We start from the raw sequence: 25,636 nt of genomic DNA, 5'->3' as shown, positions 1-25,636 counted from the left end.
GTTTATTTGAATAAAAATGTATTCTATTCTATTCTATTCTATTCCATGAGTTCATGAATTCATGACTCATAATCAGGGATGTAGTAAATATATATCTAATCCTAGTTCTTTTTTACCCGACTGCGGTAAAGCCAAAAAAAGGTTATGATTTTAGCAGTCTATGTATGTATGTATGTATGAATGTTTGTATCCAGATTCTGCGTGTTTTACCGTAGTGCCTAAACTACTGGGCCGATTTTGATGAATGAGGTGTCAACTGATTCGTTGTAAAGGTCCGGGTAACATAGGCTAAATTTATACAAAAAAAATCACCTAATGGATGTTACATCAAAAAAGTTTCCTCCAAAAAATTTTTTTGCTATTGTATCGAGTGGGATGTCAAATGAAAGAGGAGAAAATTCTGAGCTCATGTAAGTTTATAAATGTAACATTAAAATATACCAAGCGACAGAAAAACAATTTTACTATAATATTTCGGCGTTTATTAAGACGATCGCAGTCGGGTTTTAATTTTCAACTTTATCTTGTGTCCTTTATGAAGGCAAAGAACAAAATTATCTAAAAATATAATTAGATTCGAAAAAATTGGCCATTTATACACAATTAGGGCATTTTGATTTTTGAAAATAATTGTACGTGTATTCAAATTCGTATAAAACAATCAGAACAGTAACAAAATCATAAAATCGGTTACAATTAATTATACAAAGTATATTAATTTTTTGTATAACTTGTATAACACGACATATAATGGCCCCACAGCCTTCGGGTCATAATGACAATTGCTTCAAATCATTAGTTCTAGCAATATCTAACATTATTTTATGTTTCCCAGCACTTTTAAAAATCTATAAAATGTATGAAAATGACGAATCTTCGACCTTGTATAACTTGGTTCAGAGCAATCCTACAACTTTTATGCCATATTAACTATTACTCCAAATGGCTAGTTCTAGCGATCCGTACCATTTTTTTTCGTTGGCCGGCACTTTCAGAAAAGGCCCAAAAATAATGATCTCCTTTAATTTGGTTTTTCGCAATTTGTAAACTAATACGACAACGTAGGCTTATGGTATTTTAATTGCGACAATGGCAATATCATCCTCATAGGTTTATATAAAGGGTCCATTTTAAGAAATTAATTCATTAGAAGTCGATACTAGATCGACTATTCTCACAAATTAGTCGAAACTAGAATTAATTTCTTAAACTGGACCCTTTCAAGTAAATATTTTTATATAACCCTGTGAAGATGATATTGCTATTGTGTATTAATTTACAAATTGCGAAAAACCAAATTAAATTTAAATTTCGCGGGCAGGCCCGTCGCTTCCACCTTAGTCCTAAACACGTGTCTACGAAACGCGGCGCAAAAACAATGTTCGCAGTAACCTACCCAGTGGGAAAACCCAAAGAATCTTGAGAATTAATACTTCTTTTAATTGATTTACAACATTACAACAACAAGATTTTGCAAATCTGCTGAAATTTTTGTCAATCGGGGATGGCGAAACTAAATATGGCTGAGATTTTATGACACAGCTTAAATATGATATCAACAGTTCATTATTATTAGGCACAAACAAGTGTAAATTAAAAATTTTCAACACCCCCGACAAATCATTTTCAAATAAATAATTATGTATATCTAGGCAACGTCCATCTTGACAGCTTGACATTTGTCAATTGACACTTGAATATTATGAACCTAAGGGTTATCTAACCTTCTTTTCTACAAGAAAACTAGAAAATAGCTGATAACTTTTAAACGGCTGAACCAATTTTTTTGGATTATAGCTAAGAACACTCTCGATCAAGCCACCTTTCAAACAAAAAAAAGTAAATTAAAATCGGTTCATTCGTTTAGGCGCTACGATGCCACAGACAGATACACAGATACACAGATACACAGACACACAGATACACAGATACACACGTCAAACTTATAACACCCCTCTTTTTGGGTCGGGGGTTAAAAATATGAAATAGTATGTAGAAAAAACAATATGATATTTTATAACTTAACAGGGCTCTCTCCGCCACTTACTCCACACAATCGTACTCCCAATGTCATTTGAATATCAAGCAACCAAGCTCCATGAAATTTTGCAGACATATTGTAGAAATTCTTATCTGTGCCTGTGATGTTTTAGATTTTTTTTTAAATATGTAGTTTTAAAATGACAGGGGCTCAAAGAATTGTATGTGAATTTTTAAGAATATTTTAACGGAAATCTGGAAAACCACAGGCATAGATATTAGTTGCCGGAACGTTTCTACAAAATTCCATTGAGTATGATTGGTCAGTATTCAAATGAGAGACGAACTACGTTTGTATGGAGCGAGTAACGGAAAGACCCCTCATAATAATATTATTGTTGTACCACGCACAGACCTTGGAATATTCGTGATAGTATCTATTGCTATTAATTGATAATTACATGTACACATTGTGACATGTGGTCACGATTGAGGATGCAGCTTATCACTAACTCTGCATAATATCATCTATTTTTTTTTTACATTTATTATACTTAAAACTATTTTTTTCACATCAATACTATACTTACTATACTAACACTAATAATATTATAAATGCGAAAGTGTGTCTGTCTGTCTGTTTATGTCTGTCAGTCTGTCTGCTACCTTTTCACGGCCCAACAGTCCGATTCTGACGAAATTTGGTACGGGGTTATTAGCTTATATATTCCGGGGACGGGCATAAGCTACATTTTATCCCGGAAAATCAAACAGTGCCCCACGGGATCTATAAAAATCTAAAGCCACGCGGGCGCAGTCGCAGGCACCCTGTAGTGTCTACTCAGAATACAGAACAAACCATAGAGTAGGATGTATATAGGGTAGAACAAACTCTGTATTCTGAGAGTGTCGTTGGATACTAAGGAGAAAACAAGAAGACTAAACATTCTAATATCTTCCTGTAGCCAGGAATCTGATAATAATTTAATTTTTAAGGTTTAGGGGTCTATAAAAATCAGAAGAAGAGGTCATGGTCTTATGACCAAAGACAAAACAAACCAAGAAACATCTAGACGATAAAAAACATCGATGAAACAAAATATTCGTCGTTCTGTAAGTTCATTATCGGCGCGTATCCTTGAATCTTTCCGCGAATATCGAGTGTTATTGATACAGCAATGTTTATAAACAACTCTTATGTCGTTGTGTTTTCCTGGTAACAGCGTGGTACGAATCTTAGGATTTTATTAATAAGATTCTGAAAGAAAAATCTCGTCTGGTGGGAGGCTTCGGCCGTGGCTGGCTGGCTGGCTCTTCAAAACCGTGCCACCAAGCGATCTAGCGTTTCGGTACGATGCCGTGTAGAAACCAAAAGGGGTTTTAATGAAAACTGCCATACCCCTTCCAGGTTAGCCCGCTTCTATCTTAGACTGCATCATCACTTACCACCAGGTGAGATTGCAGTTAAGGACTAACTTGTATCTGAATTTAAAACAGACAGACAACAAATCTTATAAGGGTTCCGTTTTCCTTTTGAGGTACGGAAACCTAAAAAAAAAGATAAAACTCAAAATAAGCAAAGCTCAAACAATCATATTTTAAAAAGTGAAGACCATGTGAAGACAGTATGCTTGTCTGTGACAAACACGCGTAGCAACATAGATTAAGTACATAAAAGTTTATAACACCCCCGACAAGTGAAGGTTACAGTAACTAGAAAAAAGCTGATAACTTTCAAACGGCTGAACCGATTTTCTTGGATGATAGCTAAGAACACTCTCGATCAAGCCACCTTTCAAACAAAAAAAACTAAATTAAAATCGGTTCATTCGTTTAGGCGCTACGATGCCACAGACAGATACACAGATACACAGCTACACACGTCAAACTTATAACACCCCTTTTTTTGGGTCGGGGGTTAAAAAAAATATAATCCTGGCGCGCGTGGTTTTCATACCTTTTGACACCTTCGAGCTTGCTTCAAAAAATGGCGGTTTTGGATGTCAAATGTTATAATTTTTCATTTTAATCAACGGCAATGAGCATGTAATGAATATTTTTTTAATTAAAGCTGCTTTTTGTTAGGCTATCTATAAAATAATAAAGGTTATTAAAGTGAACTTTATATAAAAAAGACAGCCTATTCTACAGGTATAATTAATACAACTAATTAGTGTAAGTGCCCAATGCCACAATTTTTTTTATGAGTCTTAAAAAAACTTGATTTAAGTAAGTACTTAGTATACTTTTTGTGCCCATTTTTACAGCAACTTAATAAGCCTCCTTAAACGCAAAATTGATAGCTGTTCTTTATAAAAATTGTACAAAAAATCAAACTTGGTCATATTATTACAGTCCTACCTAATACTTGTCAACGACATGACAAAATTAAAAAAAAATACCTACATCATTCTAGTAACATCAATTAAAGAAACCTTCCGTACAAATCCCCACACAATTATTATTAACACAAGTACAGGAATTATTTATAATTGTCTGACTTTGACGTGTCTACTCATAGAACACCATATCTGATTCAAGTAATTTATGTATAATTGTTGAAATACAAGTATGTACGTACTATGGAACATAATATAATATTCCTACGCCAAAGATAAAACTATAGATATTCAAAGCTCATACAATTGTATTAACTTTTGACTTTTGAAATTGTATAAACTGAAGACAAATTTGTACGCTTGTGTGTGTGAGACATATTATGTTTATGTACGCGTAGCAAAACAAATTACATAGATATTGGCGTTGGGTTTACGCACCTTTTGACACCTTTATTTTTTTCTCTCTCGTACGTTTCGTTCTCTCAGTTGTTAAAACTGACTGGAAAGCGCTCTAAGGGGTTGCCGTGCGTGTGTCGGCGAGCGCCGGCACAGACGGGGTCCATACTTGTATATTTTGACTAACTTGTTAAAAATAACTACAAACTTGACATTAGCTAATCTTTGTAAAGCCAGAAGAGAGAGAAAAAAAAATCCTATATTCCCGCCTAAAATTGTGGTCGCCCTATTTAAGCTCCGGCTACACGCTCCGTCTTGCCTGCTTACCTGCACTAACGTTAGGTATGTGCGTGCGTGTGGACAGCAAGACGCTATCCTGCGCAGTTCTAAGTTAGACTTGTGTATCTGTGTATCTGTCTGTGGCATCGTAGCTCCCAAACTAATGAACCGATTTTAATTTAGTTTTTTTTGTTTAAAAGGTGGCTTGATCGAGAGTGTTCTTAGCTACAATCCAAGAAAATCGGTTCAGCCGTTTGAAAGTTATCAGCTCTTTTCTAGTCACTGTAACCTTCACTTGTCGGGGGTGTTATTTTTCAATTTACACTTGTACTTTTGACAAAAAAAAATCTCGACAGTTTAGTTACTATAGTATTAAGTTTTTTTTACGCATAAGCTTACAAACGCAGAAGAAACATGTTACTATAGTATACATAATTTAATATAGACTTTAATATTTATAAGGGAAATACCAGTTGATAGGTTAGCAGATAATTTATAATATTAATCAGTAATTAAATCCACGTGTGCGTAGGTACAAACTTTGTTAACAAGTTATATTATTACACATCATTTTACACTATTGTATCTCATATCTATACTAATCTAACATACATACTAATGTCTATACAGGGTGTTTGGTAATTAGTATATAATGACGAAACGTACCCATGCTACTTTGATCTGATAAACACAATGCTGAAGTATAATGACGAAATAATTTTTTTTAAATTTTCAAAATTTAAAAAAATAATTATGTCCAAGTTTTCATGACCCTAACGTGCCCTAACTCACTGACATCGTTGGCCATCTTTAGATAGGCCGAGGCCAATGATCTCAGTGAGTTAGGGCACAATAGGGCCATGAAAACTTGGTCATTAAAAAAAATTAAAATTTTGTATGGAAATTTTTATAATTTCATTTCGTCATTTTACTTCAGCATTGTATTTATCAGATCAAAGTAGCATGGGTACGTGTCATCATTATATACTAATTACCAAACACCCTGTATATGTAATTCATAACTTAATGATCAAGACTGCACAATATTTTACTTTAATGGTGAAATATCTTGATTAACGTTCATAGCTTTTGATCAACTTTTACAGCTTTGATTAACTTTTACAGCTCTTCATTTAATTTTACAGCTCTTGATTGAGATTTACATATCTTGATTAAGGTTCACAACTCTTGATTAAAGTTCGCCGCTCTTGATTAAGATTTACATATCTTGATTAAGGTTCACAGCTAAACTGGTTAACGTTCAAAGTTCTTGATTAACGTTTGAAGCTCTTGGTTAACGTTCATAGCTATTAATTAAGGTTCACATCTCTTGATTAAGGTTTACATGTTCACATCTCTTGACCAACTTTTAGACCTCTTGATTCAAGTTTAAAGCTATTGATTAAGGTCCAGAACTTTCGATTAAGATTCACAGCGCTCGATTAATGCTCTCGGCTCTTTAATAACCAACTGTTTCTCTTGTTCCAGGATGTCAACCCTGCTGTTCTGGCAGGGCAAGGGCAAAGCCAACGGGTCGCCCAACGCGAGGAATTGGATCCATGCACCAGATGCGTTGATCAAGGGCCATGTTGCGTATTTAGTTAAGGTATGACCTTACCAATAGACAATTTCCTTACCAATAGACCTTATCCTTTACCAATACACCTCCATCGCTGGAGTAAAGTCTCTTCCACGCCACACGGTCTTGCGCCGAATAACTGATTTTGACGAGATATGGTACGAAGATAGTTTGAATCCTGGGGAAGGACATACCTAGGCTATTTTTCCCCCCGGAAAATCAAAGAGTTCCCATGGGACGCTTAAAAAATCTTAATCTACGTAAAGATCACGGGCATTATCTATTTGATACGATAGAGCGCTTGCAAGTTGCATCGCGGAAACCGAAATAATACTAATTTTTAGGCCAGAAAATCAAAGAATTCCTAAAAATCAAAAAAAAATCGCGCTCGCTTCGCTCTATTTCATTTTCAAATTTCATGTTTGCATCATTATATGTGCGTTATAAAAATAATTAAGATAACATATTAAAAAACTTATTAGAAATCGTGCTTGCAAAAACTTTTGTTTTAAATAACTCGTCTAGCGCGTAGTAGGTAGGTCCATAGAGGCCATTGAAGTAATCTACATTATATTATATTAATTGTTAGATAACTAATTATAACAGTTGCCTAGTGTTATGATGTGCGAACAGAATAATGTCAAGGGAGGCCGTTGATTGCGTGACAGCGCTGCATAGCACGCATCATCCCAATTGGGCCTTGCTAATTAGGGTTCCGTTTCACCAGATAAAATTAAAAACCCCTTATCACTTCATTGTCTATCTATCAAAGGAATCAAAATCTATAAGGCGGGTACTTCCCGTTGACCTTAATTTGATTAAAATATTGCGTTTGTTTTGAATATTTCTAACGCTTAAATGATTTTAAGTATGATAAGCTGAAAAAATCAGTTGAAAATCAGAAAAATGAAAAGGAACCATAACTTTAACGTTAGTAAATTATTTCTTTTACATTTTTTTTATAATGTTTCCCATCGATAAAATTGGATACCCTATTTCATCATAATATGTACACTTTCTAAAAACTGTACTGTTTTGTAATCTTTGAAAAAGTTCAACTTTTGTTTGAACATGAAAATCGAAACTCCGGTTAGGTTCACGATAACTCCGGTTTTACAAACGTAATATTTCGAAACTCCGGAGTTATGCCAGAACTAGAACTCCGGAGTTCAAGCCCTAGTGTAGGGTTGATTGTATATAGCTAGCGTGACTCTATATCCAAGCCTTATCGAATAGGAAGTATAGAACAATGGCAATAATATGCGTCTCCCTACAGCCCACAGTCTGTTCATCTGGTGATCCCAACGCCCCTTTGTGTGATAATAATTAGTGATAACAGACAGCATGCACACGTGTTTTAGCATTAATATGATACGCTTTTGTTATTATAAAATTTTGATATATTAATGCGAAAATGTATCAGCTGTGTGACTGCGCAAAACTTGACGAAGAAAGTCGTATTCATTTGACAGCTTAAGTGAACACTTCTTACGCGCTTCTCCATACAAACGTATTTCATCTATTTATTCTATTCTTTGTTGTCATATCCCGGGGATGGATACAGGCTATTTTTTATCCCGAAAAATCAAAGAGTTCCCACGGGATTCCGAAACATCCATCCGCTTAACCGATTTGTATAACAGGTACTGAGGTAGCTTGCGTCCCTGTAATTGACATAGGCAACTTTTTATCCTGGAAAATCAGTTCCCACGGGATCTTTAAAAACCTAAAACCACGCGGACGAAGTCGCGGGCATCCTCTAGTTTTACTATATTTTATGTTTGAGGGCATAGATAATGGCGAAATAAGTCAATATATGGCTTACTAGGGGATGCTCGCGGCTTCGCCCGCGTGGATTTCAATTTTTTAAATCCCGTAGGAACTATTTGATTTTTCAGGATAAAAAGTAGCCTATGTCCTTCCCCGGGATGTATCCCAAGTCTGTTCCAAATTTCATTAAAATCGGTTCAGCGGTTGGGCCGTGAAAACGTAGCAGACAGACAGACACACTTTCGCATTTATAATATTATTCGTGTAGATTTATAGATCTGGAAGAACAAAATATAATAGAATAGATAGGCGTAATAAGTTGTATGGAGAAGCGCGTAAGAACCTTAATCAAGAATAAGGCCACCCAAGGCCGCGACTTTGCATGACTGCAACAGAATGGTACATTAAATACTAAATAACACGCATCATCCCAATTTGGATGATGTTATGCAACGATTACCGACTTGGCATACATTTATAGAACAATGGATGCGTTTTGTAGATTAATTGGCTTCTAATTTAAATAGATTTATAAATAAAAAAATAAACATTGAATAAAGAATATAATAATACATCTATACTAATAATTACATAATACATATTTTAAGCGTGTTTGTTTGTCTGTCTACTAGGTTTCCACGGCCCATCTGTTTTATTCGTTTTTGACGAAATTTGGTATAGTCAAACCGGCCGGCTCGGAGCTAATAGCCATAAAAGTTAACTAATTAGTAGATTAACTAACACATTCAAAAAGCTAACTTAACTGTTTACGTTAGGTTCAAAGTCAAAGCCGTCATTAATAATAATTACAACAGATTTACCGCATCTCGTGAAAGGTCCCATGGGATTTTTTTTTTAAATAACAAATCGATACTTGCGACTTCGATACTTCAAAATTAAAGTTTAATTTCCCATTTTTCTGTTTCCAGTTCCTAGGCTGCACACAAGTGGACCAGCCCAAAGGCATCGAAGTAGTCAAGGATGCGATAAAGAAGCTGCAGTTCACGCAGCAGCTGAAGAAATCGGAGACCAAAGACGCTGCCAAGTGCAAGAAAGTCGAGATCACCGTGTCGGTAGATGGAGTTGCTATACAGGTGAGGATCATCCTTCCATCCATCCATACATTCATACATACGTATATCAGCGTACGTGTGATATGGGGTTAGGCCTGGTATCGATCAAAGTGGAGATGGATAACACACCAATTGGATTATCATAGATAATTAATTTATCATATGACATAGTAATTAAATAAATAATAAATAAATAAAAGTTTATTCAGCTCAACAAAATCACAAACAAAAAAAAAATACAATTCATACAGATTATCAACTAAACTTAAAACTAGAAAATACTAAGACCAATATTGTGTCTGTGAGCTAAAAGGGCCTCAGCAGGATGCTGCGGTATTTGACTACCGCAGCGCTGATTTTCAGGCAGAGCCCTGGCCGTCAATTAATTCAATTGAAATTTAAGCGCTAATTAAAATAAATAAGTTAAAATAAGCGCTAATTAAATAATTAATTAAAGGAATAGTTACCAACTTTGTGCCTATCATTTAACGTTACACGCCGCAGCCAAATAAAAAATATGACATAGCTCCATCATCAAAAAATTAACGGTGCTCCATTGAGAAACTTTCATTATCTAAAAGTGTGTCAAGATTAATTTTGCTAGCGACATATTGCATAATACCATCGAAATAGCCCTTGTTGGTTTTTTTATTATTATTGTAATTAGTTAGATAACTGTTACTATCTTTGTTAAGAGGGCTCTCTCCGTCACTCGTTTCATACAATCGTAGTTCCAATTTCATTTAAATATTAAGCAACCAAAATCCATGAAATTTTGCAGGCATATTCTAGAAACTAAGTAACTAACATAGTCTGTGGTTTTCCAGATTTCTGTTAAAATATTCGGTTTCAAAGTTACGTGGTCTTAAAAATTTTCATACAAATCTTTGAGCCCCTGTAATTTTAAAACTACATATTTTTAGAAAAATCTAAAACACCACAGACACAGATATTAGTTTCTAGAATATGTCTGCAAAATTTCATGGACTTTGGTTGCTTAATATTCAAATGAAATTGGAACTACGATTGTATGAAACGAGTGACGGAGAGAGCCCTGTTAAAGGCTTGTCGAATCAGCTGTTAGTATAGAATAGACAGGTATTTAAGCATAACAACATAACCGTTGCGTAGTTCCAAGTAAAAGTGAAACTCGCCAATGCGCCGCCATTTTTGCGGTTATGGCAAGTTCGTGAGGTAAATAGTAAATCATTTGTTCTACATAATATTATAACATAGTTAATATGCAAATTACAGGGGTCTAGGCTCCGAATATGATTTTGTCCCATTCGGTGTCGAGACCCTTGGTTTTTAGAGTCATAGCGCTATAAGGCTTTTTAGGGAAATATCAAAAAGGTTAGTCGACATCACAGGAGACCGAAGAGCTGGCAGCTACCTAGGACAAAGAATTAGTCTAGCCATCCAAAGGGGGAACGCTGCCAGTATCTTCGGAACCTTGCCTAAAGGGACTTCTTTTAATAATTTATTTTAGTTATTATATCATATTTTTTAAGGTTTTTAGTTTTAGGTTCATTGTTTTAATAATTTAGATAGATAGATAGATAGATAGAACACTTTCCTGCACACAAAAACACATGTAAAGGAACACAACACAGAAAGAAGATAACAGAAAAAACAAGTGTGTGCAAAGGCGGCCTTATTGCTTGGAACAATCATTAGATGTTAATATTATACATAACTACCTTAGAGTGTACGATGTGTTTCCCTGGGTGGATGCTTTGTTTATGGATTAGAGAGGGCAATAGTAGTGGCATAGTCTGCACTCTGCATTATGTTTAGTCCACAATTACATGAAAATCGGACTATTTTTCAGCTCCGGAGTCGTTTTAATGCTTAGCATGCCCAGTCCGGAGTTCTGGAGTTTTGAACACTAACTGAATGAAAAATTTGATATAATGCGTTTCATTTGAATATTTCTTGCGCTTAAATGAACGTTCAAGTCTGTTAATCAATAAAACAAATCAATTAGAAAAACGAAAAGAAAACTTTATTAAACGATCTGGTAAAATTTTAATATTAGTACCTACCTAAGATTACTCAGTAAGATTTTTCTATTAGATTTTTCAAATTGATAAAATTGGATAAGTTACCCTATCCCTAATGTACAATTTATAAAAACTCTGTACTTCATAATACGTAAAAGCTGTACAAGCTCGATTTTTTTCCAAAATTGTGAAAATCGAAACTCCGGTTATGTTCATGACAACTCCGGACATGTGATCGTTCAAAACTCCGGAGTTACGTACTCCCAATACGGGAATTCCGGATCTATAGCCCTAACAATAACCATTGAGCACCTCTAGACGCTCATTCCATTTCGTAATCAGACAAGGTAGTTACCTTAGTTGTAACTTGTAAGTACGAACGCGTTCTGAATCTACGTAACCAAGCGTGGAGTTTCTTTTTTATGCAACAAGTCTATTATTTGACTTGCTTTGTACTGGATTGTCAATTTTGAAATTTCGCGGTTTGCCATGTTTTTTTATAACTTTTTATGTAATTTTCGACTTTGGATTATTATCGACTAGCTGACGCCCGCGACTTCGTCCGCGTGGATTTAGGTTTTTCGAAATCCCGTGGGAACTCTTTGATTTTCCGGGATAAAAAGTAGCCTATGTGCTAATCCAGGATATTATCTATCTCCGTTCTGAATTTCAGCCAAATCCGTCCAGTTGTTTTTGCATGAAGGACAAGACAAGACAAGACAATTTTGAGTGTTGCAAGATCAAGGACGGACGGACAAAAGGCAATGCATCTTACTGATTTAACATCATCATCATCATCAGCCTGTGGACGTCCACTATTGGACATAGGCCTTCCCTATAGAGCGCCGCCACACCCGGTCCTCAGCCTTCCTCATCCAGCCACTTCCCGCCAGCCGCTTTATATCGTCGGTCCATCGTGCTGGAGGGCGTCCCACACTACGCTTGCTTAAACGCGGTCTCCACTCAAGGACTTTCCGGCTCCAACGGCCATCGCCTCTACGACAAGCATGACCTGCCCACTGCCACTTCAGCTTGCTAATAGTTTGGGCTATGTCAGTGACCTTGGTTCTCCTGCGGATCTCCTCATTTCGGATCTTATCCCTCAAGGAAACTCCTAACATCGCCCTCTCCATAGATTTAACAAGAAATATACATATCTGGGTATACAATCCTCTCCTATGATGATATCGCAGTCTATTAGCTGGTAGGTGGGTCTTCGTGTCATCGCTATATCGACTAAGTAGCTTGTGATGGCTTCCCGTCATTACCGCGTTGTGAATTTGTTCGTTCGAGACTCGGACACTGTGTGACCTACTTAGGACTGACACTAATTATTTATTTTCTCTTCAGAAACAACACGAATCTCTGTACTTTACGGTAGGTATTAAATTCTTATACAATATTTTCACATTCCTCTGTTACCATATTTCCTTTAGTTAATTTTGAAATTTCGTTAGCTGCGTCCAGCGATTTTTTGTTCAATTCATCTCGTACTGATTTGGCAAGAAATATCTATATCTGAGGGCTTATACAGTCCTTTCCTATGATTATATCCCAGTCTATTAGCTGATAGGTGGGTCTTCGTGTCATCGCTATATCGACTAAGTAGCTTGTGATGGCTTCCCGTCATTACCGCATTGAGAATTTGTTCGTTCAAGACTCGGACAATGTGTGACCTACTTAGGGCTGACACTAATTATTTATTTTCTCTTCAGAAACAACACGAATCTCTGTACTTTACGGTAGGTACTAAATTCTTATACAATACTAGAGGATGCCCGCGACTTCGTCCGCGTGGATTTAGGTTTTTAAAGATCCCGTGGGAACTGTTTGATTTTCCGGGATAGAAAGTAGCCTATGCCCATCCCCGGGATAAAAGCTGACACTGTACCAAATTTCGTTAGAATCGGTTATACTGTTGGGCCGTGAAAAGGTAGCAGACAGACAGACAGACAGACGGAGGTCCACACACTTTCGCATTTATAATATTATTAAGTATGGATTTACACTAATTATTTATTTTCTCTTAAAAACAACTCGAATCTGTACTTTATGGTAGGTACTAAATTCTAATACAATATTTTCACATTCCTCTGTTACCATATTTCCTCTAGTTAATTTTGAAGTGAAGATTTCATTAGTTGTTCGAGACTCGGACAATGTGTGACCTACTTAGGGCTGCCACTAATTATATTGTTTATCTCACTAGCTCAGGAAGGCTTTCTTGTTGTTCGGAAAAGGTCATTTTGCCGCCTAGCTCTTTTAGGCTTTTCCAGCTTAGGAGCAGCTTGCTAGACTTTGCCCACAGAATAATTCTAAGTTATGAGCGCAATTTTTGAGTTGGGACCTCCAACTCAAAAATTGCGCTCCCATATTGCAATCCCATAAAAACTGTAGAGTGAAACCAAACATTAATAATTCCAAGTGCACAAATCCAAGCTTTTAATGTTTGTTTAGAATTGAAGAACAATTTTCGCACTCGCTACGCTCGCGTTCATATTATTTTGTGGTTAGATATACTGAGCTTATTTTTTTCATGTTTCCAGGAGCCGAGATCAAACAACGTAATGTACCAATTCCCTCTACACCGGATATCCTACTGCGCGGACGACAAGGGCGCCAAGAAATACTTCTCATTTATTGCCAAAGGTAAAAAAAAGTTATTATATCCTACAGAGACATTATTTCTTTATTCCTGTAAAATATACGTGAATTTTCTATCGACCCTAATTATTTCAGATGTTTCGTTTTGTTAACTTCGGAGATAAGTGGGGGGGGGGGGGGGGTATTTATTTCGGACATTTTGAACGATAAGTCAAAAACTAAGTATAATGGTTAAAAAAAACTTGTTTTATAATGTTCAGGTGAAGCCTTTTATATGATGCCCCATTTGGTTTAGTTAACTATCTTACTTTGAAATTTCAAACTCCCAATTTTCCCCTGTTTTTTAATTAACCTCGCACAGGTACATCGTCGTAACTCATCAAATTGGTACCTAGTATACTATAATATTTACGGTGCGGGCGGTATATTTATATACGGTGAAGGAAAACATCGTGAGGAAACCTGCATGCCTGAGAGTTGTCCATGTTCTCAAAGGTGTGTGAAGTCTGCCAATCCGCATTGGGCCAGCGTGGCAGACTATGGCCTAAACCCTTCTCATTCAGAGAGGAGACCCGTACTCAGTAGTGGGGCAGAAATGGGCTGGTCATGTCTGTACTATTTTGAATAAATAACTTTGATTTTGATTATGCCTAGTAGTGCAGGTCTTCTCCGTTTGGTCGGAACGGCCAAGCGGGGGTACGGACCTCGAGGCATGGTCTCCTTACCCGGGTGAGGCGCAGGGCAACTTTGTACCCTGGTGACGAACTTTTAGCCGGGATATCACCGGCTAGGGCCCGCCATCTTGGCTTATGGCCCTAGTGGACTTCTTTGTATATCCGATGTGTAGTCAGTCCGGGGCTGGTCTCCGCGCGACGGCGTTGAGTTCGCTGTCGAGCGCGGAGACGGAGTCATGTCCGGTGGATCTCGCGTCGTCGTTATCGTCGTCGCTTGGGTCGGCTGCGTGCCGCGCCGGGGATGGCGATCGCAGGAGCTCACGAGGTAGTTGACGCCCGGTCGGCGGTCGAGGGATGAGTGGAGCGATGCCGTGGAGGTGTTCGTACGGTCCGTTGTCCGCGCGCGCAAACATGCGCCGCGCGAGTGTGCGGACGTACTCCTCCACGGTGGGCGTCTTGAGGTCGCGATGGATGACGTCATTCCTCACGTACCTCGGAGCTTCCATGATTAGGCGCAGGCACTTGTTTTGCTGGACCTGTAGGCGGCGTCTTCACTAAAAATACTATCCTTTCACTCGCCAGGTGGCAGTACAGTGAACGGCGTGAACGGGCACGACGGAAGCAGCACGGAGAAGCACGAGTGCTTCGTGTTCATCTCCACCAAGCTGGCCTCCGAGATCACGCTCACCATCGGACAGGCCTTCGACTTGGCTTACAGGTACCTATGTTTGATAATCTATACTAATATTATAAAGAGGAAACCTTTGTATTTTTGTATTTTTGTAAGTTTGTATTGAATAGGCTCAAAAACTACTGGACCGATTTCAAAATTTCTTTTACCATTACTTAGGATTCTTCCGAATCCGTATAGGCTATATTTTATCCCGGAAAATAGAAAAAATAAATGTCCACCCGTGCGAAGCCGGGGCGGGTCGCTAGTAAGATAATAAAGCAGGCCTTCGACTTGGCTTACAGGTACCTATGTTTGTTAATCACACTAATATTATAAAGGAGAAAGTTTGTATGTGTGTGTGTGTGTGTATGTTTGTTACTCCTTCACGCAATAACTACTGGACGGATTGGGCTGAAATTTAGAATGGAGATAGATTATACCCTGGATTAGCACATAGGCTACTTTTTATCCCGGAAAGTCGAAAGAGTTCCCACGGGAATTTTAAAGAACCTACATCCACGTGAACGAAGTCGCGGGCATCGGCTAGTAACCAGATAGATTTTTCTTTTTTACATGAATTGCGAACTTTACGGTAAATTAAAGCTGTTTCGAGATCTACTGTACCTAGGTAACTTTTTAGACTTCAGTAACTTTCACAAGTTTTTATTGTAATTGTGACTATTATTGCGGTTTGTACAGTTAACTTTTATGTTTGCGGTTGTAAAAGATAACGTTTTAACCGCGTAATTTTAATGATCCATCGAATAATCCAGTAACTACTTATAGAAATAGAAATCATCTTCTTGATCAACCCATTGGCCACTTTGATGACCTCCCTGGCGCCGTGGTAAGCGCTGTGGTCTTATTAGTGGGAGGTCGCGGGTTCGATTTCCGACAGGGGATTGGAATTTTATAATTTCTTCCTGGTCTGTTCTGGTGAGAGGCTTCGGCCGCTGCTAGTTACCACTCTACGGGCAAAGCCGTACCGCCAAGCGTTCGGGTACGATGCCGTGTACCAAAGGAGTATGGGTTTTATAAAATCTGCCATACCCCTTCCAGGTTAGCCCGCTTCCATCTTAGACTGCATCATCACTTACCACCAGGTGAGATTGCAGTCAAGGGCTAACTTGGATCTGAATAAAGAAAACTTATCTACCTAATATTTTGCAGGCGGTTCCTGAACGACAACGGCAAGTACATGGAGATGCAGAAGCTAACTCTGCAGAATAAGCGGCTCGAACTACAGATGAGCACTTACAAAAACCGCTTACAGGTAAAACCCAACTATTTCTATTAAAAAAAAAACGAAAAAAAAGGCAAATACGACTCGTGCACCAATGGTTCCAATTTTTTCCGACATTTTGGACGATAAATCAAAAACTACTATGCATAAAAAATAAATAAAAATCACAACAAATTCACGGTTATCGAATTTATTCCTTTACTTTTGCTATAAGACCTACTTACCTGCCAAACTTCATGATTCTAGGACAACGGGAAGTACCCTATAGGTTGTCTTGACAGACACGACAGACAGACAGACGAACAGATAGACAGACGGACAACAAAATGATCCTGTAAATAAGGTCCGTTTTTCCTTTTGAGGTACGGAACCATGCCTATAAATATAGTTGTTCTTTTGGGTTTTAGGTGGCCATTTTAAGAGCATCTAAGTAGACTCTAGAAGAAGTTTTACTTAAACAAAAATGTCTGATTGCAGCCAAGCGTTAGTCTGTACCTAAATTAAAAAAAAATCTCTTTATTCCAGGAGCTATCAAAAATAACGTACAAGGACGATCTAACGGCGTACCTCTCGCGCAACAACTTAAACGACATCGCGGAGTGGAAGCCGCCGCTAGAGCTGGAGAAGCAGATCTCCTCTCTCACTCTCGCCAACGGCTTCAGCGCCATGAACGGCACCAAGACGCCTGATATGGGTAAGTAACAAGATGAAGTTAAGCGGCATGACATGGGTCTGCCCACGAAATTCAAATTTAATTTGGTTTTTACACTATATTATAAAGGCGAAAGTTTGTGTGTATGTTTGTTACTCCTTCACGCAAAAACTACTGGACGGATTGGGCTGAGAATGGAGATAGATTATACCCTGGATTAGCACATAGGCTACTTTTTATCCCGGAAAATCAAAGAGTTCCCAAGGGATTTTTGAAAAACCTACATCCACGCGAACGAAGTCGCGGGCACCAGCTAGTAAACTAATAATACAACAAAGTAGTTCTAATTTCGCAAATGGCAGTATCATCAGCTGCTTAAGCACTAAAACCCGACTACTACCCGCAAACTGCCAAAAGATTTCTTTTTTTTTTTTTCATTTCATTAGATAGCCATAGATATAGTAAAATTGTTTCTCTGTTGCTCGGTGTATTTTGACACTAGCTAATGCCCGCGACTTCATTCGCGTGGATATAGGTTTTTTTTAAATCCCGTAGGAATTCCTCAATTTTTCGGGATAAAATGTAACCTATGTGTTAATCCAGGGTATAATCTATCTCCGTTTTGTATTTCAGCCAAATCCGTCTAGTAGTTTTTGCGTGAATGAGTTACAAACATCCACACATACGCAAGTATACACAAATTTCCGGCTTTATAATATTAGTGTGAATGTGTGTTCCGCCTTTATAGTATTAGTGTGACAAGAACCAGCAAGAAACTCGGCGGTTGCTCTTTTCAAAGATTTGATAAATAATGTTTCAGGTGCAGACGCCCTATCAAACAACTCGACAGACACATTCAACTCGTCAAACGACAACAATCTGTTGCTGTCGACTCCACCACCTACACATAATGGAAAATCTTCTCAAAGTGTAGGGTAAGTAAAATCATTTTTTTAAAGATTTGTTTCTTTATTTTGACTTTAAACATTCTGGGTACATTGTCTCGCTGTATTGCTTTAGAATCTTGATATTTTTGCTGTATTTTTTTGGTTTTCTTACTTTAGTTTTTTAATCGTATTTTTAATTTAGAAAATATTTTGTCATACTTAGGCTAATGGAATGGAAAAAACTTTGTATTTGGATATAGGTAATTAATTTTCTTCAATGTAGTCTCGTCTCTATGGTTATACAAAAAATGATTACTTATTGCATTATGAGTTTACCTAGATAAATATTGTTTGTAATATAATATATTGTGGTTGTATATTATTTGTTGTTGATATATTTTTTATTGTTTCGCAGCAAATTCCTTGGCGATCTATCATCTAGCAAAAACCCGACCGTCGGAACGCGGCTAGAAAATCTGCTTCTAAACTCAGACTCAGACAGTGGTAAGTCGCATTTCATCACTATGAAAAATCCGCTATGTGAAAAATCACCAGGAGACTCTATTAAACTTAAATTTTTTGAGAAAACATGCTTTACTTTTATATCAACCCATTCCGCGCACTTTGGCAGCGCTGAACGCGCTGCTGAAGGAGTCCCCTCGCTGTGACATATTTGCTGACAAATGGGCTGACCTCATAGGTCAGATCCTGCACTTTTGTGATAATTTGTAGTTGACATATTTGATTATTATTGACTTTATTGTGTAACTTACAAATTCTAATTACTTTGACAAAATTTTTATTGTGTAACTTAATTTAATTAGTGTAATTGGACTTAAAAGGTCCGTTCTAATTAAATAATTAAATAAATAAATCAAAATCATATAGCTAAAAAGATTATCTTATAATCTTATCTATTAATAGCGATAAAACCGCCAAATTTTACCTACGTGTCTATATTTTGTTGTGCTTTGTATGTGTTTTTTCTGTACTAATTTTGTGGCGTACAATGAAAGTATATTCATTCATTCATTCATTTATTGCAGATTTCGACCCGCGCGCCTTTGAATCTGAGCCGGTGACGCGTTTCACGTCCCCCGTCGTCGACAATACTCATCAACTCGCCTCCACTCCGCCTTTACGTAAGTAACTAAATTACATAGAACGATTATAAGTAAATCATTTAAAAGTTTAACATAAGCTACATTTTATTGCTCACAATAAAAACTCAAAGATGAAAGAAAATACGTTTTATTTAGGCACTAGAAGGTGCCCGCGGCTTCGCCCGCGTGGATTTCAGTTTTTTTAATCCCGTAGGAATTCTTCGATGGGATAAAAAGTAGCCTATGTCCTTCCCCGGGATGTGTCTCAAGTCTGTACCAAATTTCATTGAAATCGGTTCAGCGGTTGGGCCGTCAAAACGTAGTAGACAGACAGACACACTTTCGCATTCATGATATCATATTCCTATTATTGTCTTTGATTTTTCCAGTCCCGGACACAATAATGACAGCTAGAAATGTCAAGCTTAAAAATAATGAAACCAGTTTAACAAAAATCACCTATTCACGACTGCAAAGATAGATTTTAAAAGGATGGATTTAATAGCGTGTAAAATAAATGAATGAATCATTATTACACTGACTGTGCTTTATTTTGTACTTTACCTATTTTTTCTATTACAGTGGCACCACCACCAAAAGCATCCAAGCGTCAAACTCAACCGCAACAACAACAATCTCAACACCAACAACAACAATCTCAACCCCAACAACCGCAAACTCAGCCACCAATCCCACCACTCAACGGGAACGATCTATTTGGCTCAACGCCTTTCTCACTCCCAAATCAAAACCAAGTTCAAAATACGTCCCCTTTTGGAGCACAGAATAAACCAAATTATGATATCAAGGATTTTAACCTCCAAACATCGGTTTTTAATACAACCTCCTTTACAAATGGACTTTCGGGCTATGATCCTTTTGACACTCAAAAGGCGGGAAATAATATTTTCGCAAATGGCTACGGTAATGCGTTTAACGGTTTTGGAAATCTCAGCGAGAAGCAACCTGTGGAGTTGGACAGCAACTTTAGCGGATTCTTGGATAAAACTATTTCGGAGATGAAGGTACGTGAAAAAAGTTACAAAAAAAGTTTATATTAAAGTTAAGTAAGATTATATCGATTTTGTAAAAGCGTGAGTTAGGTCAATTTTTTTTTCTCTCGTCTGGCTTTACAAAATTTAGCCAATGTCAAGTTTGTAGTTATTTGTAACAAGTTAGGGAAACTATACAAGTATGGACCCCGTCTGTGCCGGCGCTCGCCGACACACGCACGGTACCCCCTGAGAGCTTTCCAGTCAGTTTTAACAAAAAAAAAACCACTCCAAAAAGGCAGAGCACGCCCGCCAGCTGACACCAACATAGACGAAGTCCGTTAGGTCACTTTTGCGTTGACTGTCTTATTTTCATTTGAATATTAAAAAGTTTATAAATTTTTTTTAACTACAAATATTAGATATAAAGTTAATTTTTTAGATACTAAATTAGATACTAAGTTTTGTATTCTTGTATAATTATTTGGATTTCCCTATCAAAAGTTGATATCTATTTACATACTTACCATTTTATTTCTTGCCAACAGATCACAAAGTGGTAAGTCTAGTTAGGATAAAATAAAAGATCTTTTATTAAACGTAAATAGTAAATTTATAGTATAAGTAAATAATATATTTTCGAAAATGAAATTCGCTGGTGATCTCCGTACACCTACATACCTAACTACAGCGTCATTAGCGAAAGTTTTGTTATTAAACTGATGGTGTCAAAAATAACAGAATTTCAACTCCTGTTTACTCCAAAGTATATATTATATGATTTCAAAATTCACAAACACTTTCGAGAGAGTTTTCGAGATACCTCGCAAAAAAAATGCATCTGGTAGTTTAAATAATGATTATAGTTACTTAAAATAAAATCTCTTTTCTTTTTTTACAGGATGGATTCAGCAGAGGGATCACCTTTGGAAACGATGATTTTTCAATAGATAATCTCGATCCCCTGAAAAAGAATTGAAAATTAAACAAAAATATGAAATAATATAAAAAATAGTTACAATTTTTTAGATCTTTGTATTAATTCACACAACTTAGTGTAAATTAATGCAATAAAATGATATCTATTTAAAAAAAAATATTATTTCAAATTTTAGTTTTTAAGTCGTGTTGTGTGAATTGAGTCGACGATTCGAAAAAAACTAAATGTTGCCATGTTTTGGTTACAAATAAATGATTTTACGTGATAATAGATAATTCGCGAATTATGAATCTCTAAAATGTATATGTGATGCGAAATATATTGCTTGTGTATATTATACACCTACGCTGTGTCTAGACACGCATAAATAAAATTACATAAAGCAAGCGTCTTTAAAATTTAGTCACAAAATAAGCACATTTTGGAGATTTGTTTTCAATTCTCCCGAAACGTGCGATATTTATTAGCCGGTTTCTAGAAAAGGTTTCGAAATTATTTATGCGGGTCTACAATAATATTTGGTGATATTTCATAGAGTATACCGCACAATGTCATTCACGAAGTGCCTTATTGTACAAAAATATAATTATACAATAACGAAAATTGCATGGATTTGTTTACAAAAATGGTATTTTTATATAAATGACTAAAAACTAACATACAATTTAAGAAAAACTAATTAACCAGTTCGGAAAATTTGAAGTTAGCCTCATTGTTCTGTGATAATTCTCTTCAAATTGAGGTACTTCAAATATTTTTAATGTATTTTTGATAAAATATACAATTTGATAATTTGTAAATAATTAATTTTACCTTTTTGGGGTCATTTGTTAACAAATACGAATGACATTGTAGCTTAATCTTTAAATAGATAAAAAATATATAAGGTATGACTGTACAATGAAGTGTTTATATGCTGTGGTTATATGTGTAAGAAACGTATTTTGAAAATATTTTAAAAATTGAAATTAAATTTGGTTTAATAAGCATGGATACGATTTGAAAGAGCTAGGAAGATCCCTATATTTCTGATTATTTAATCGCAAATATAAAAATAGTTGAAATTACTGATAATTTCACATTAAATAGCCAATACGTTTGTGTAGTATTTTTTTATATTCTATAGATATCGTACTAGTGTTGCAAATATCTACCAAAATCCACGCGGGCTTCTGCTAATTACATTTTTTTTCCTCTCTCGTCTGGCTTTACAAAGATTAGCCAATGTCAAGTTTGTTTTTTTTTGTAACATGTTTATTAAACTATACAAGTATGGACCCCGTCTGTGCCGGCGCTCGCCGACATACGCACGGCACCCCCTAAGAGCGCTTTCCAGTCAGTTTTAACAAAAAAAACACTCCAAAAAGGCAGAGCACGCCCGCCAGCTAACACCAACACAGACGAAGTCTCGCTAATTATATTGTAATAATAATTATACATTCCATAAAACATTTTATTTGATAACTAATGTATTTTACTCCTAGTAATTTTAAGTAAATGATTTTTATGTGTATATTAGTGAAGGTAAACTGTTGTATCACGTCGCATTAGTGGAAAATATTTGTATTTTAGTATTCTCTATACTAATGTTACTGTAAGGCCAAATGATAAACATAATAGTGTATTTTTCAGTAATAAAACTATGTTTATAAATATATCTTGTTTTATAATTTTATTTACCTAATACCTAACTAAAGCATTAAAAGGTATTTCATTGATCTGTAGTATTCTTTATTTTCAGTTGGTCGTCACTAAATCGTTTTGTTTTTACTTTCATTAAAATCGGTTAATATTTTTGTCAGTATATTTTTTTCTACTAGCCAAAATTCTGATAATCCGTTCAAGAATAGCATTCCGATATTTCTTGTTGTCAATCTCGTTTTTTGATTTGATCGAACCATTTTAGACTGTTTAATTAAAGTTATACAAAATATTTTAAATTATACACGAATACAAACCAAAGACTATCTTAGATTAAAATCTCTGTCACTTGTTGACATTTGACATTTTGCTTTGTTGTCGTAAAACAAAGTCACCGATTATTCAGAATTTTGTCCTGAAAAATGTGTTAAAAATGTAAAAAATAAAACTTTTAAGATCTGAATTGAACAGTGATCTCAAAAATACAATTTTAGTTAGTTAACTATCAGTATTACTTCGAAATGGTGGATTTAAGCGGCGGTCAAGACGGTCCCTTGGAACATGCATTTTCAAATTCAGTTTTTATTCTTCCTGGCATCATTGTGATTAGTTTAACAGGTAAAGTAAACTTTTTACATCAATTAATTTAATATTATTTCAAGTTTTGGAAGAAAACGTATCTAATTTTCGAGTTATTCAGTTCAATATTGTGAAGAAAATTTCGGTTGAAATTCGTTTTGCTGACGTTTATATGCAATATCGTCGAGTTTATCAGGTGGTATACATTTATAATGGCATTATTAACTTATTATTAATCCAACATTTGGGCAAGCCTTTGGGTAAAAACGTTAGTTACAAGTTATTGTATCAGATCAGACCTGAACCAGTTCAAAAAAATATAAATTCCTACATTGACACTGTCAGAAATTAAACTCGGTACCTCCTACTTAGAAGGCCACAAGGCTTTCAAAAGAAAAGTTTTATAAAAAATAGCAAGCAAACAAGCAGACGGGTCACTTGATGTTAAGTGATTACTGCGGCCCATGAACATTTGCAGCAACAGAAGAGCCGCTGATGCAATGCCGGGCTTAAAAACTAGCTGGTTTAGTCAAATATTAAGTAATATTCATCTACTTTATTTATTGAGTACATGCATTATTATAACATTGATTATAGGGAAGCAAATAATTCCCATTCAAATGAGCACTTCGAGATAAACAGTACATAAAATGAGCCTCGATAGCTCAATGGTTGAGGAGCGGACTGACTTCCGAAAGGTTTGCGGTTCAAACCCCACCCGTTGCACTATTGTCGTACCCCCTCCTGGCACAAGCTTTACACTTAATTGGAGGGGAAAAGGGAGTATTAGTCATGATTAGCATGGCTAATATTCTTTATTAAAAAAAACGGTTTTATATAGAAATGCAACCTTATGTAAAAAATTCAAGTCAATCCATCAACTCTACCTTTCAAGTTTTGAAGACAAACAATATGGAAGCTGAAATTTTTATAACTAATCAAACTTAAGTCTTTAGAAATATATCTGTGCCTGTTTATCAGATTACCTCAATATTTTATATACATACTAGCTGATGTCCACTACTTGGTTCCTGTGGGTTTAGGTCCTCTGGGTACTCATTGATTTTTCAGGATAAAAAGGAGCCTATGTGTTAATCCAGGGTATAATCTATAAAATAAGGGATACTGTGAGGTCTGTCTTAGTTCGGGGCAAACCACTAGTGTAATACAAGTGTAAATTAAAAATTTATAACACCCCCGACTAGTGAAGGTTACAGTAACTAGAAAAGATCTGATAACTTTCAAATGGCTGAACTGATTTTCTGGGATTATAGCTAAGAACTCTCCCGATCAAGCCACCTTTCAAACAAAAAAAACTAAATTAAAATCAGTTGATTCATTTAGGAACTACAATGCCACAGACAGGTAGACAGATCCAAAAAATAAACATATTATTAAAAGTATAGGCTATATTTAAATAATTGATAAATTATTCTTAAGTATGGTGTCCCCATCCCGATTGCCATCTCAACCTGTCACGAACTAAAGTGGGCTACTGAACCACACAACTGTTATTCAAGAATAATTTATCAACTGTACAAATATAGCCTTGGCTTAAAATACTTAATATTAATACTTTTAATACAAAAGACCATATTTTGTAACATATATAAAATTTATTACTTTAAATAGATATGTGTAATTATGTCAACAAGATGTGATGGCCCATTTTATAAGAATTAGCGATTTTCTTTGCCTTCAATAAACGAATGCTATACGTGATGTAAGATTGCGTCGGCGAAGTAAGGGAGGCTACCATTTGGTCTGAACAGCAGAATCTATACTAATATTAGCAATGTGACAGTATGTATGTCTGTCTGCTAGCTCTTTACAGTCTTTGCGTTTAATTAATTTTGACATTTGGCACACAGATAACTTGCAGGATATTCATAATTTTTGTTCTGTAACATGTATCCCCTCGTCCACACTATGCTCTTGCTCTGTTCCTCACTTACGTCCTCGCGATGCCCGCGATGTTGCCCTGTGCGTCCACACACTGCGCCACTCGCGCAATTTATCGCGACGCGCCGCACTAGCCACTAGGTCGGTTGCCTTTGCAGCGCGATGGACGTCGAAACTGTGGCAGCGTGCGCGCTATGCATATTTGGTATTGGTTTTTCCATACTAAGCGCTCGACTCGGACTACTTCGAGTATGTGGACGGCCTCTCGCGTTCATATTGCCAGTCCTGTGAGTCGCGCCCAAAAAAACCGACAAAATAGGGAGCGAT

At 36.3% G+C, this 25,636-nt stretch overlaps 1 protein-coding gene across 5 annotated transcripts in view; it reads left to right on the top strand.

The window, feature by feature from the left end:
• The window catches only part of LOC123878985 (PTB domain-containing adapter protein ced-6), a 77,024-nt gene extending 55,546 nt beyond the window's left edge, over positions 1–21,478 (top strand). For all 5 annotated transcript variants that reach the window (XM_045926437.1, XM_045926436.1, XM_045926438.1 and 2 more), the window contains 11 exons: positions 6,483–6,600; positions 9,273–9,437; positions 13,966–14,068; positions 15,280–15,415; positions 16,541–16,643; positions 17,139–17,307; positions 18,086–18,200; positions 18,568–18,656; positions 19,199–19,294; positions 19,838–20,280; positions 21,149–21,478. In XM_045926437.1, coding sequence (XP_045782393.1) covers positions 6,484–6,600; positions 9,273–9,437; positions 13,966–14,068; positions 15,280–15,415; positions 16,541–16,643; positions 17,139–17,307; positions 18,086–18,200; positions 18,568–18,656; positions 19,199–19,294; positions 19,838–20,280; positions 21,149–21,226 — 1,614 coding nt within the window. In that variant the 5' untranslated portion in view covers position 6,483 and the 3' untranslated portion in view covers positions 21,227–21,478. The remainder of the gene's footprint in view (positions 1–6,482; positions 6,601–9,272; positions 9,438–13,965; positions 14,069–15,279; positions 15,416–16,540; positions 16,644–17,138; positions 17,308–18,085; positions 18,201–18,567; positions 18,657–19,198; positions 19,295–19,837; positions 20,281–21,148) is intronic.
• The last annotated feature ends 4,158 nt before the right edge of the window (positions 21,479–25,636 follow it).

Source organism: Maniola jurtina, chromosome 27 (genome assembly GCF_905333055.1).
Source record: "Maniola jurtina chromosome 27, ilManJurt1.1, whole genome shotgun sequence".
In the NCBI taxonomy this organism is placed as follows: Eukaryota; Metazoa; Arthropoda; class Insecta; order Lepidoptera; family Nymphalidae; genus Maniola; species Maniola jurtina.
The sequence above is the reverse complement of the archived record's forward strand: the minus strand, read 5'-3'. Positions and strand labels throughout refer to the sequence as shown.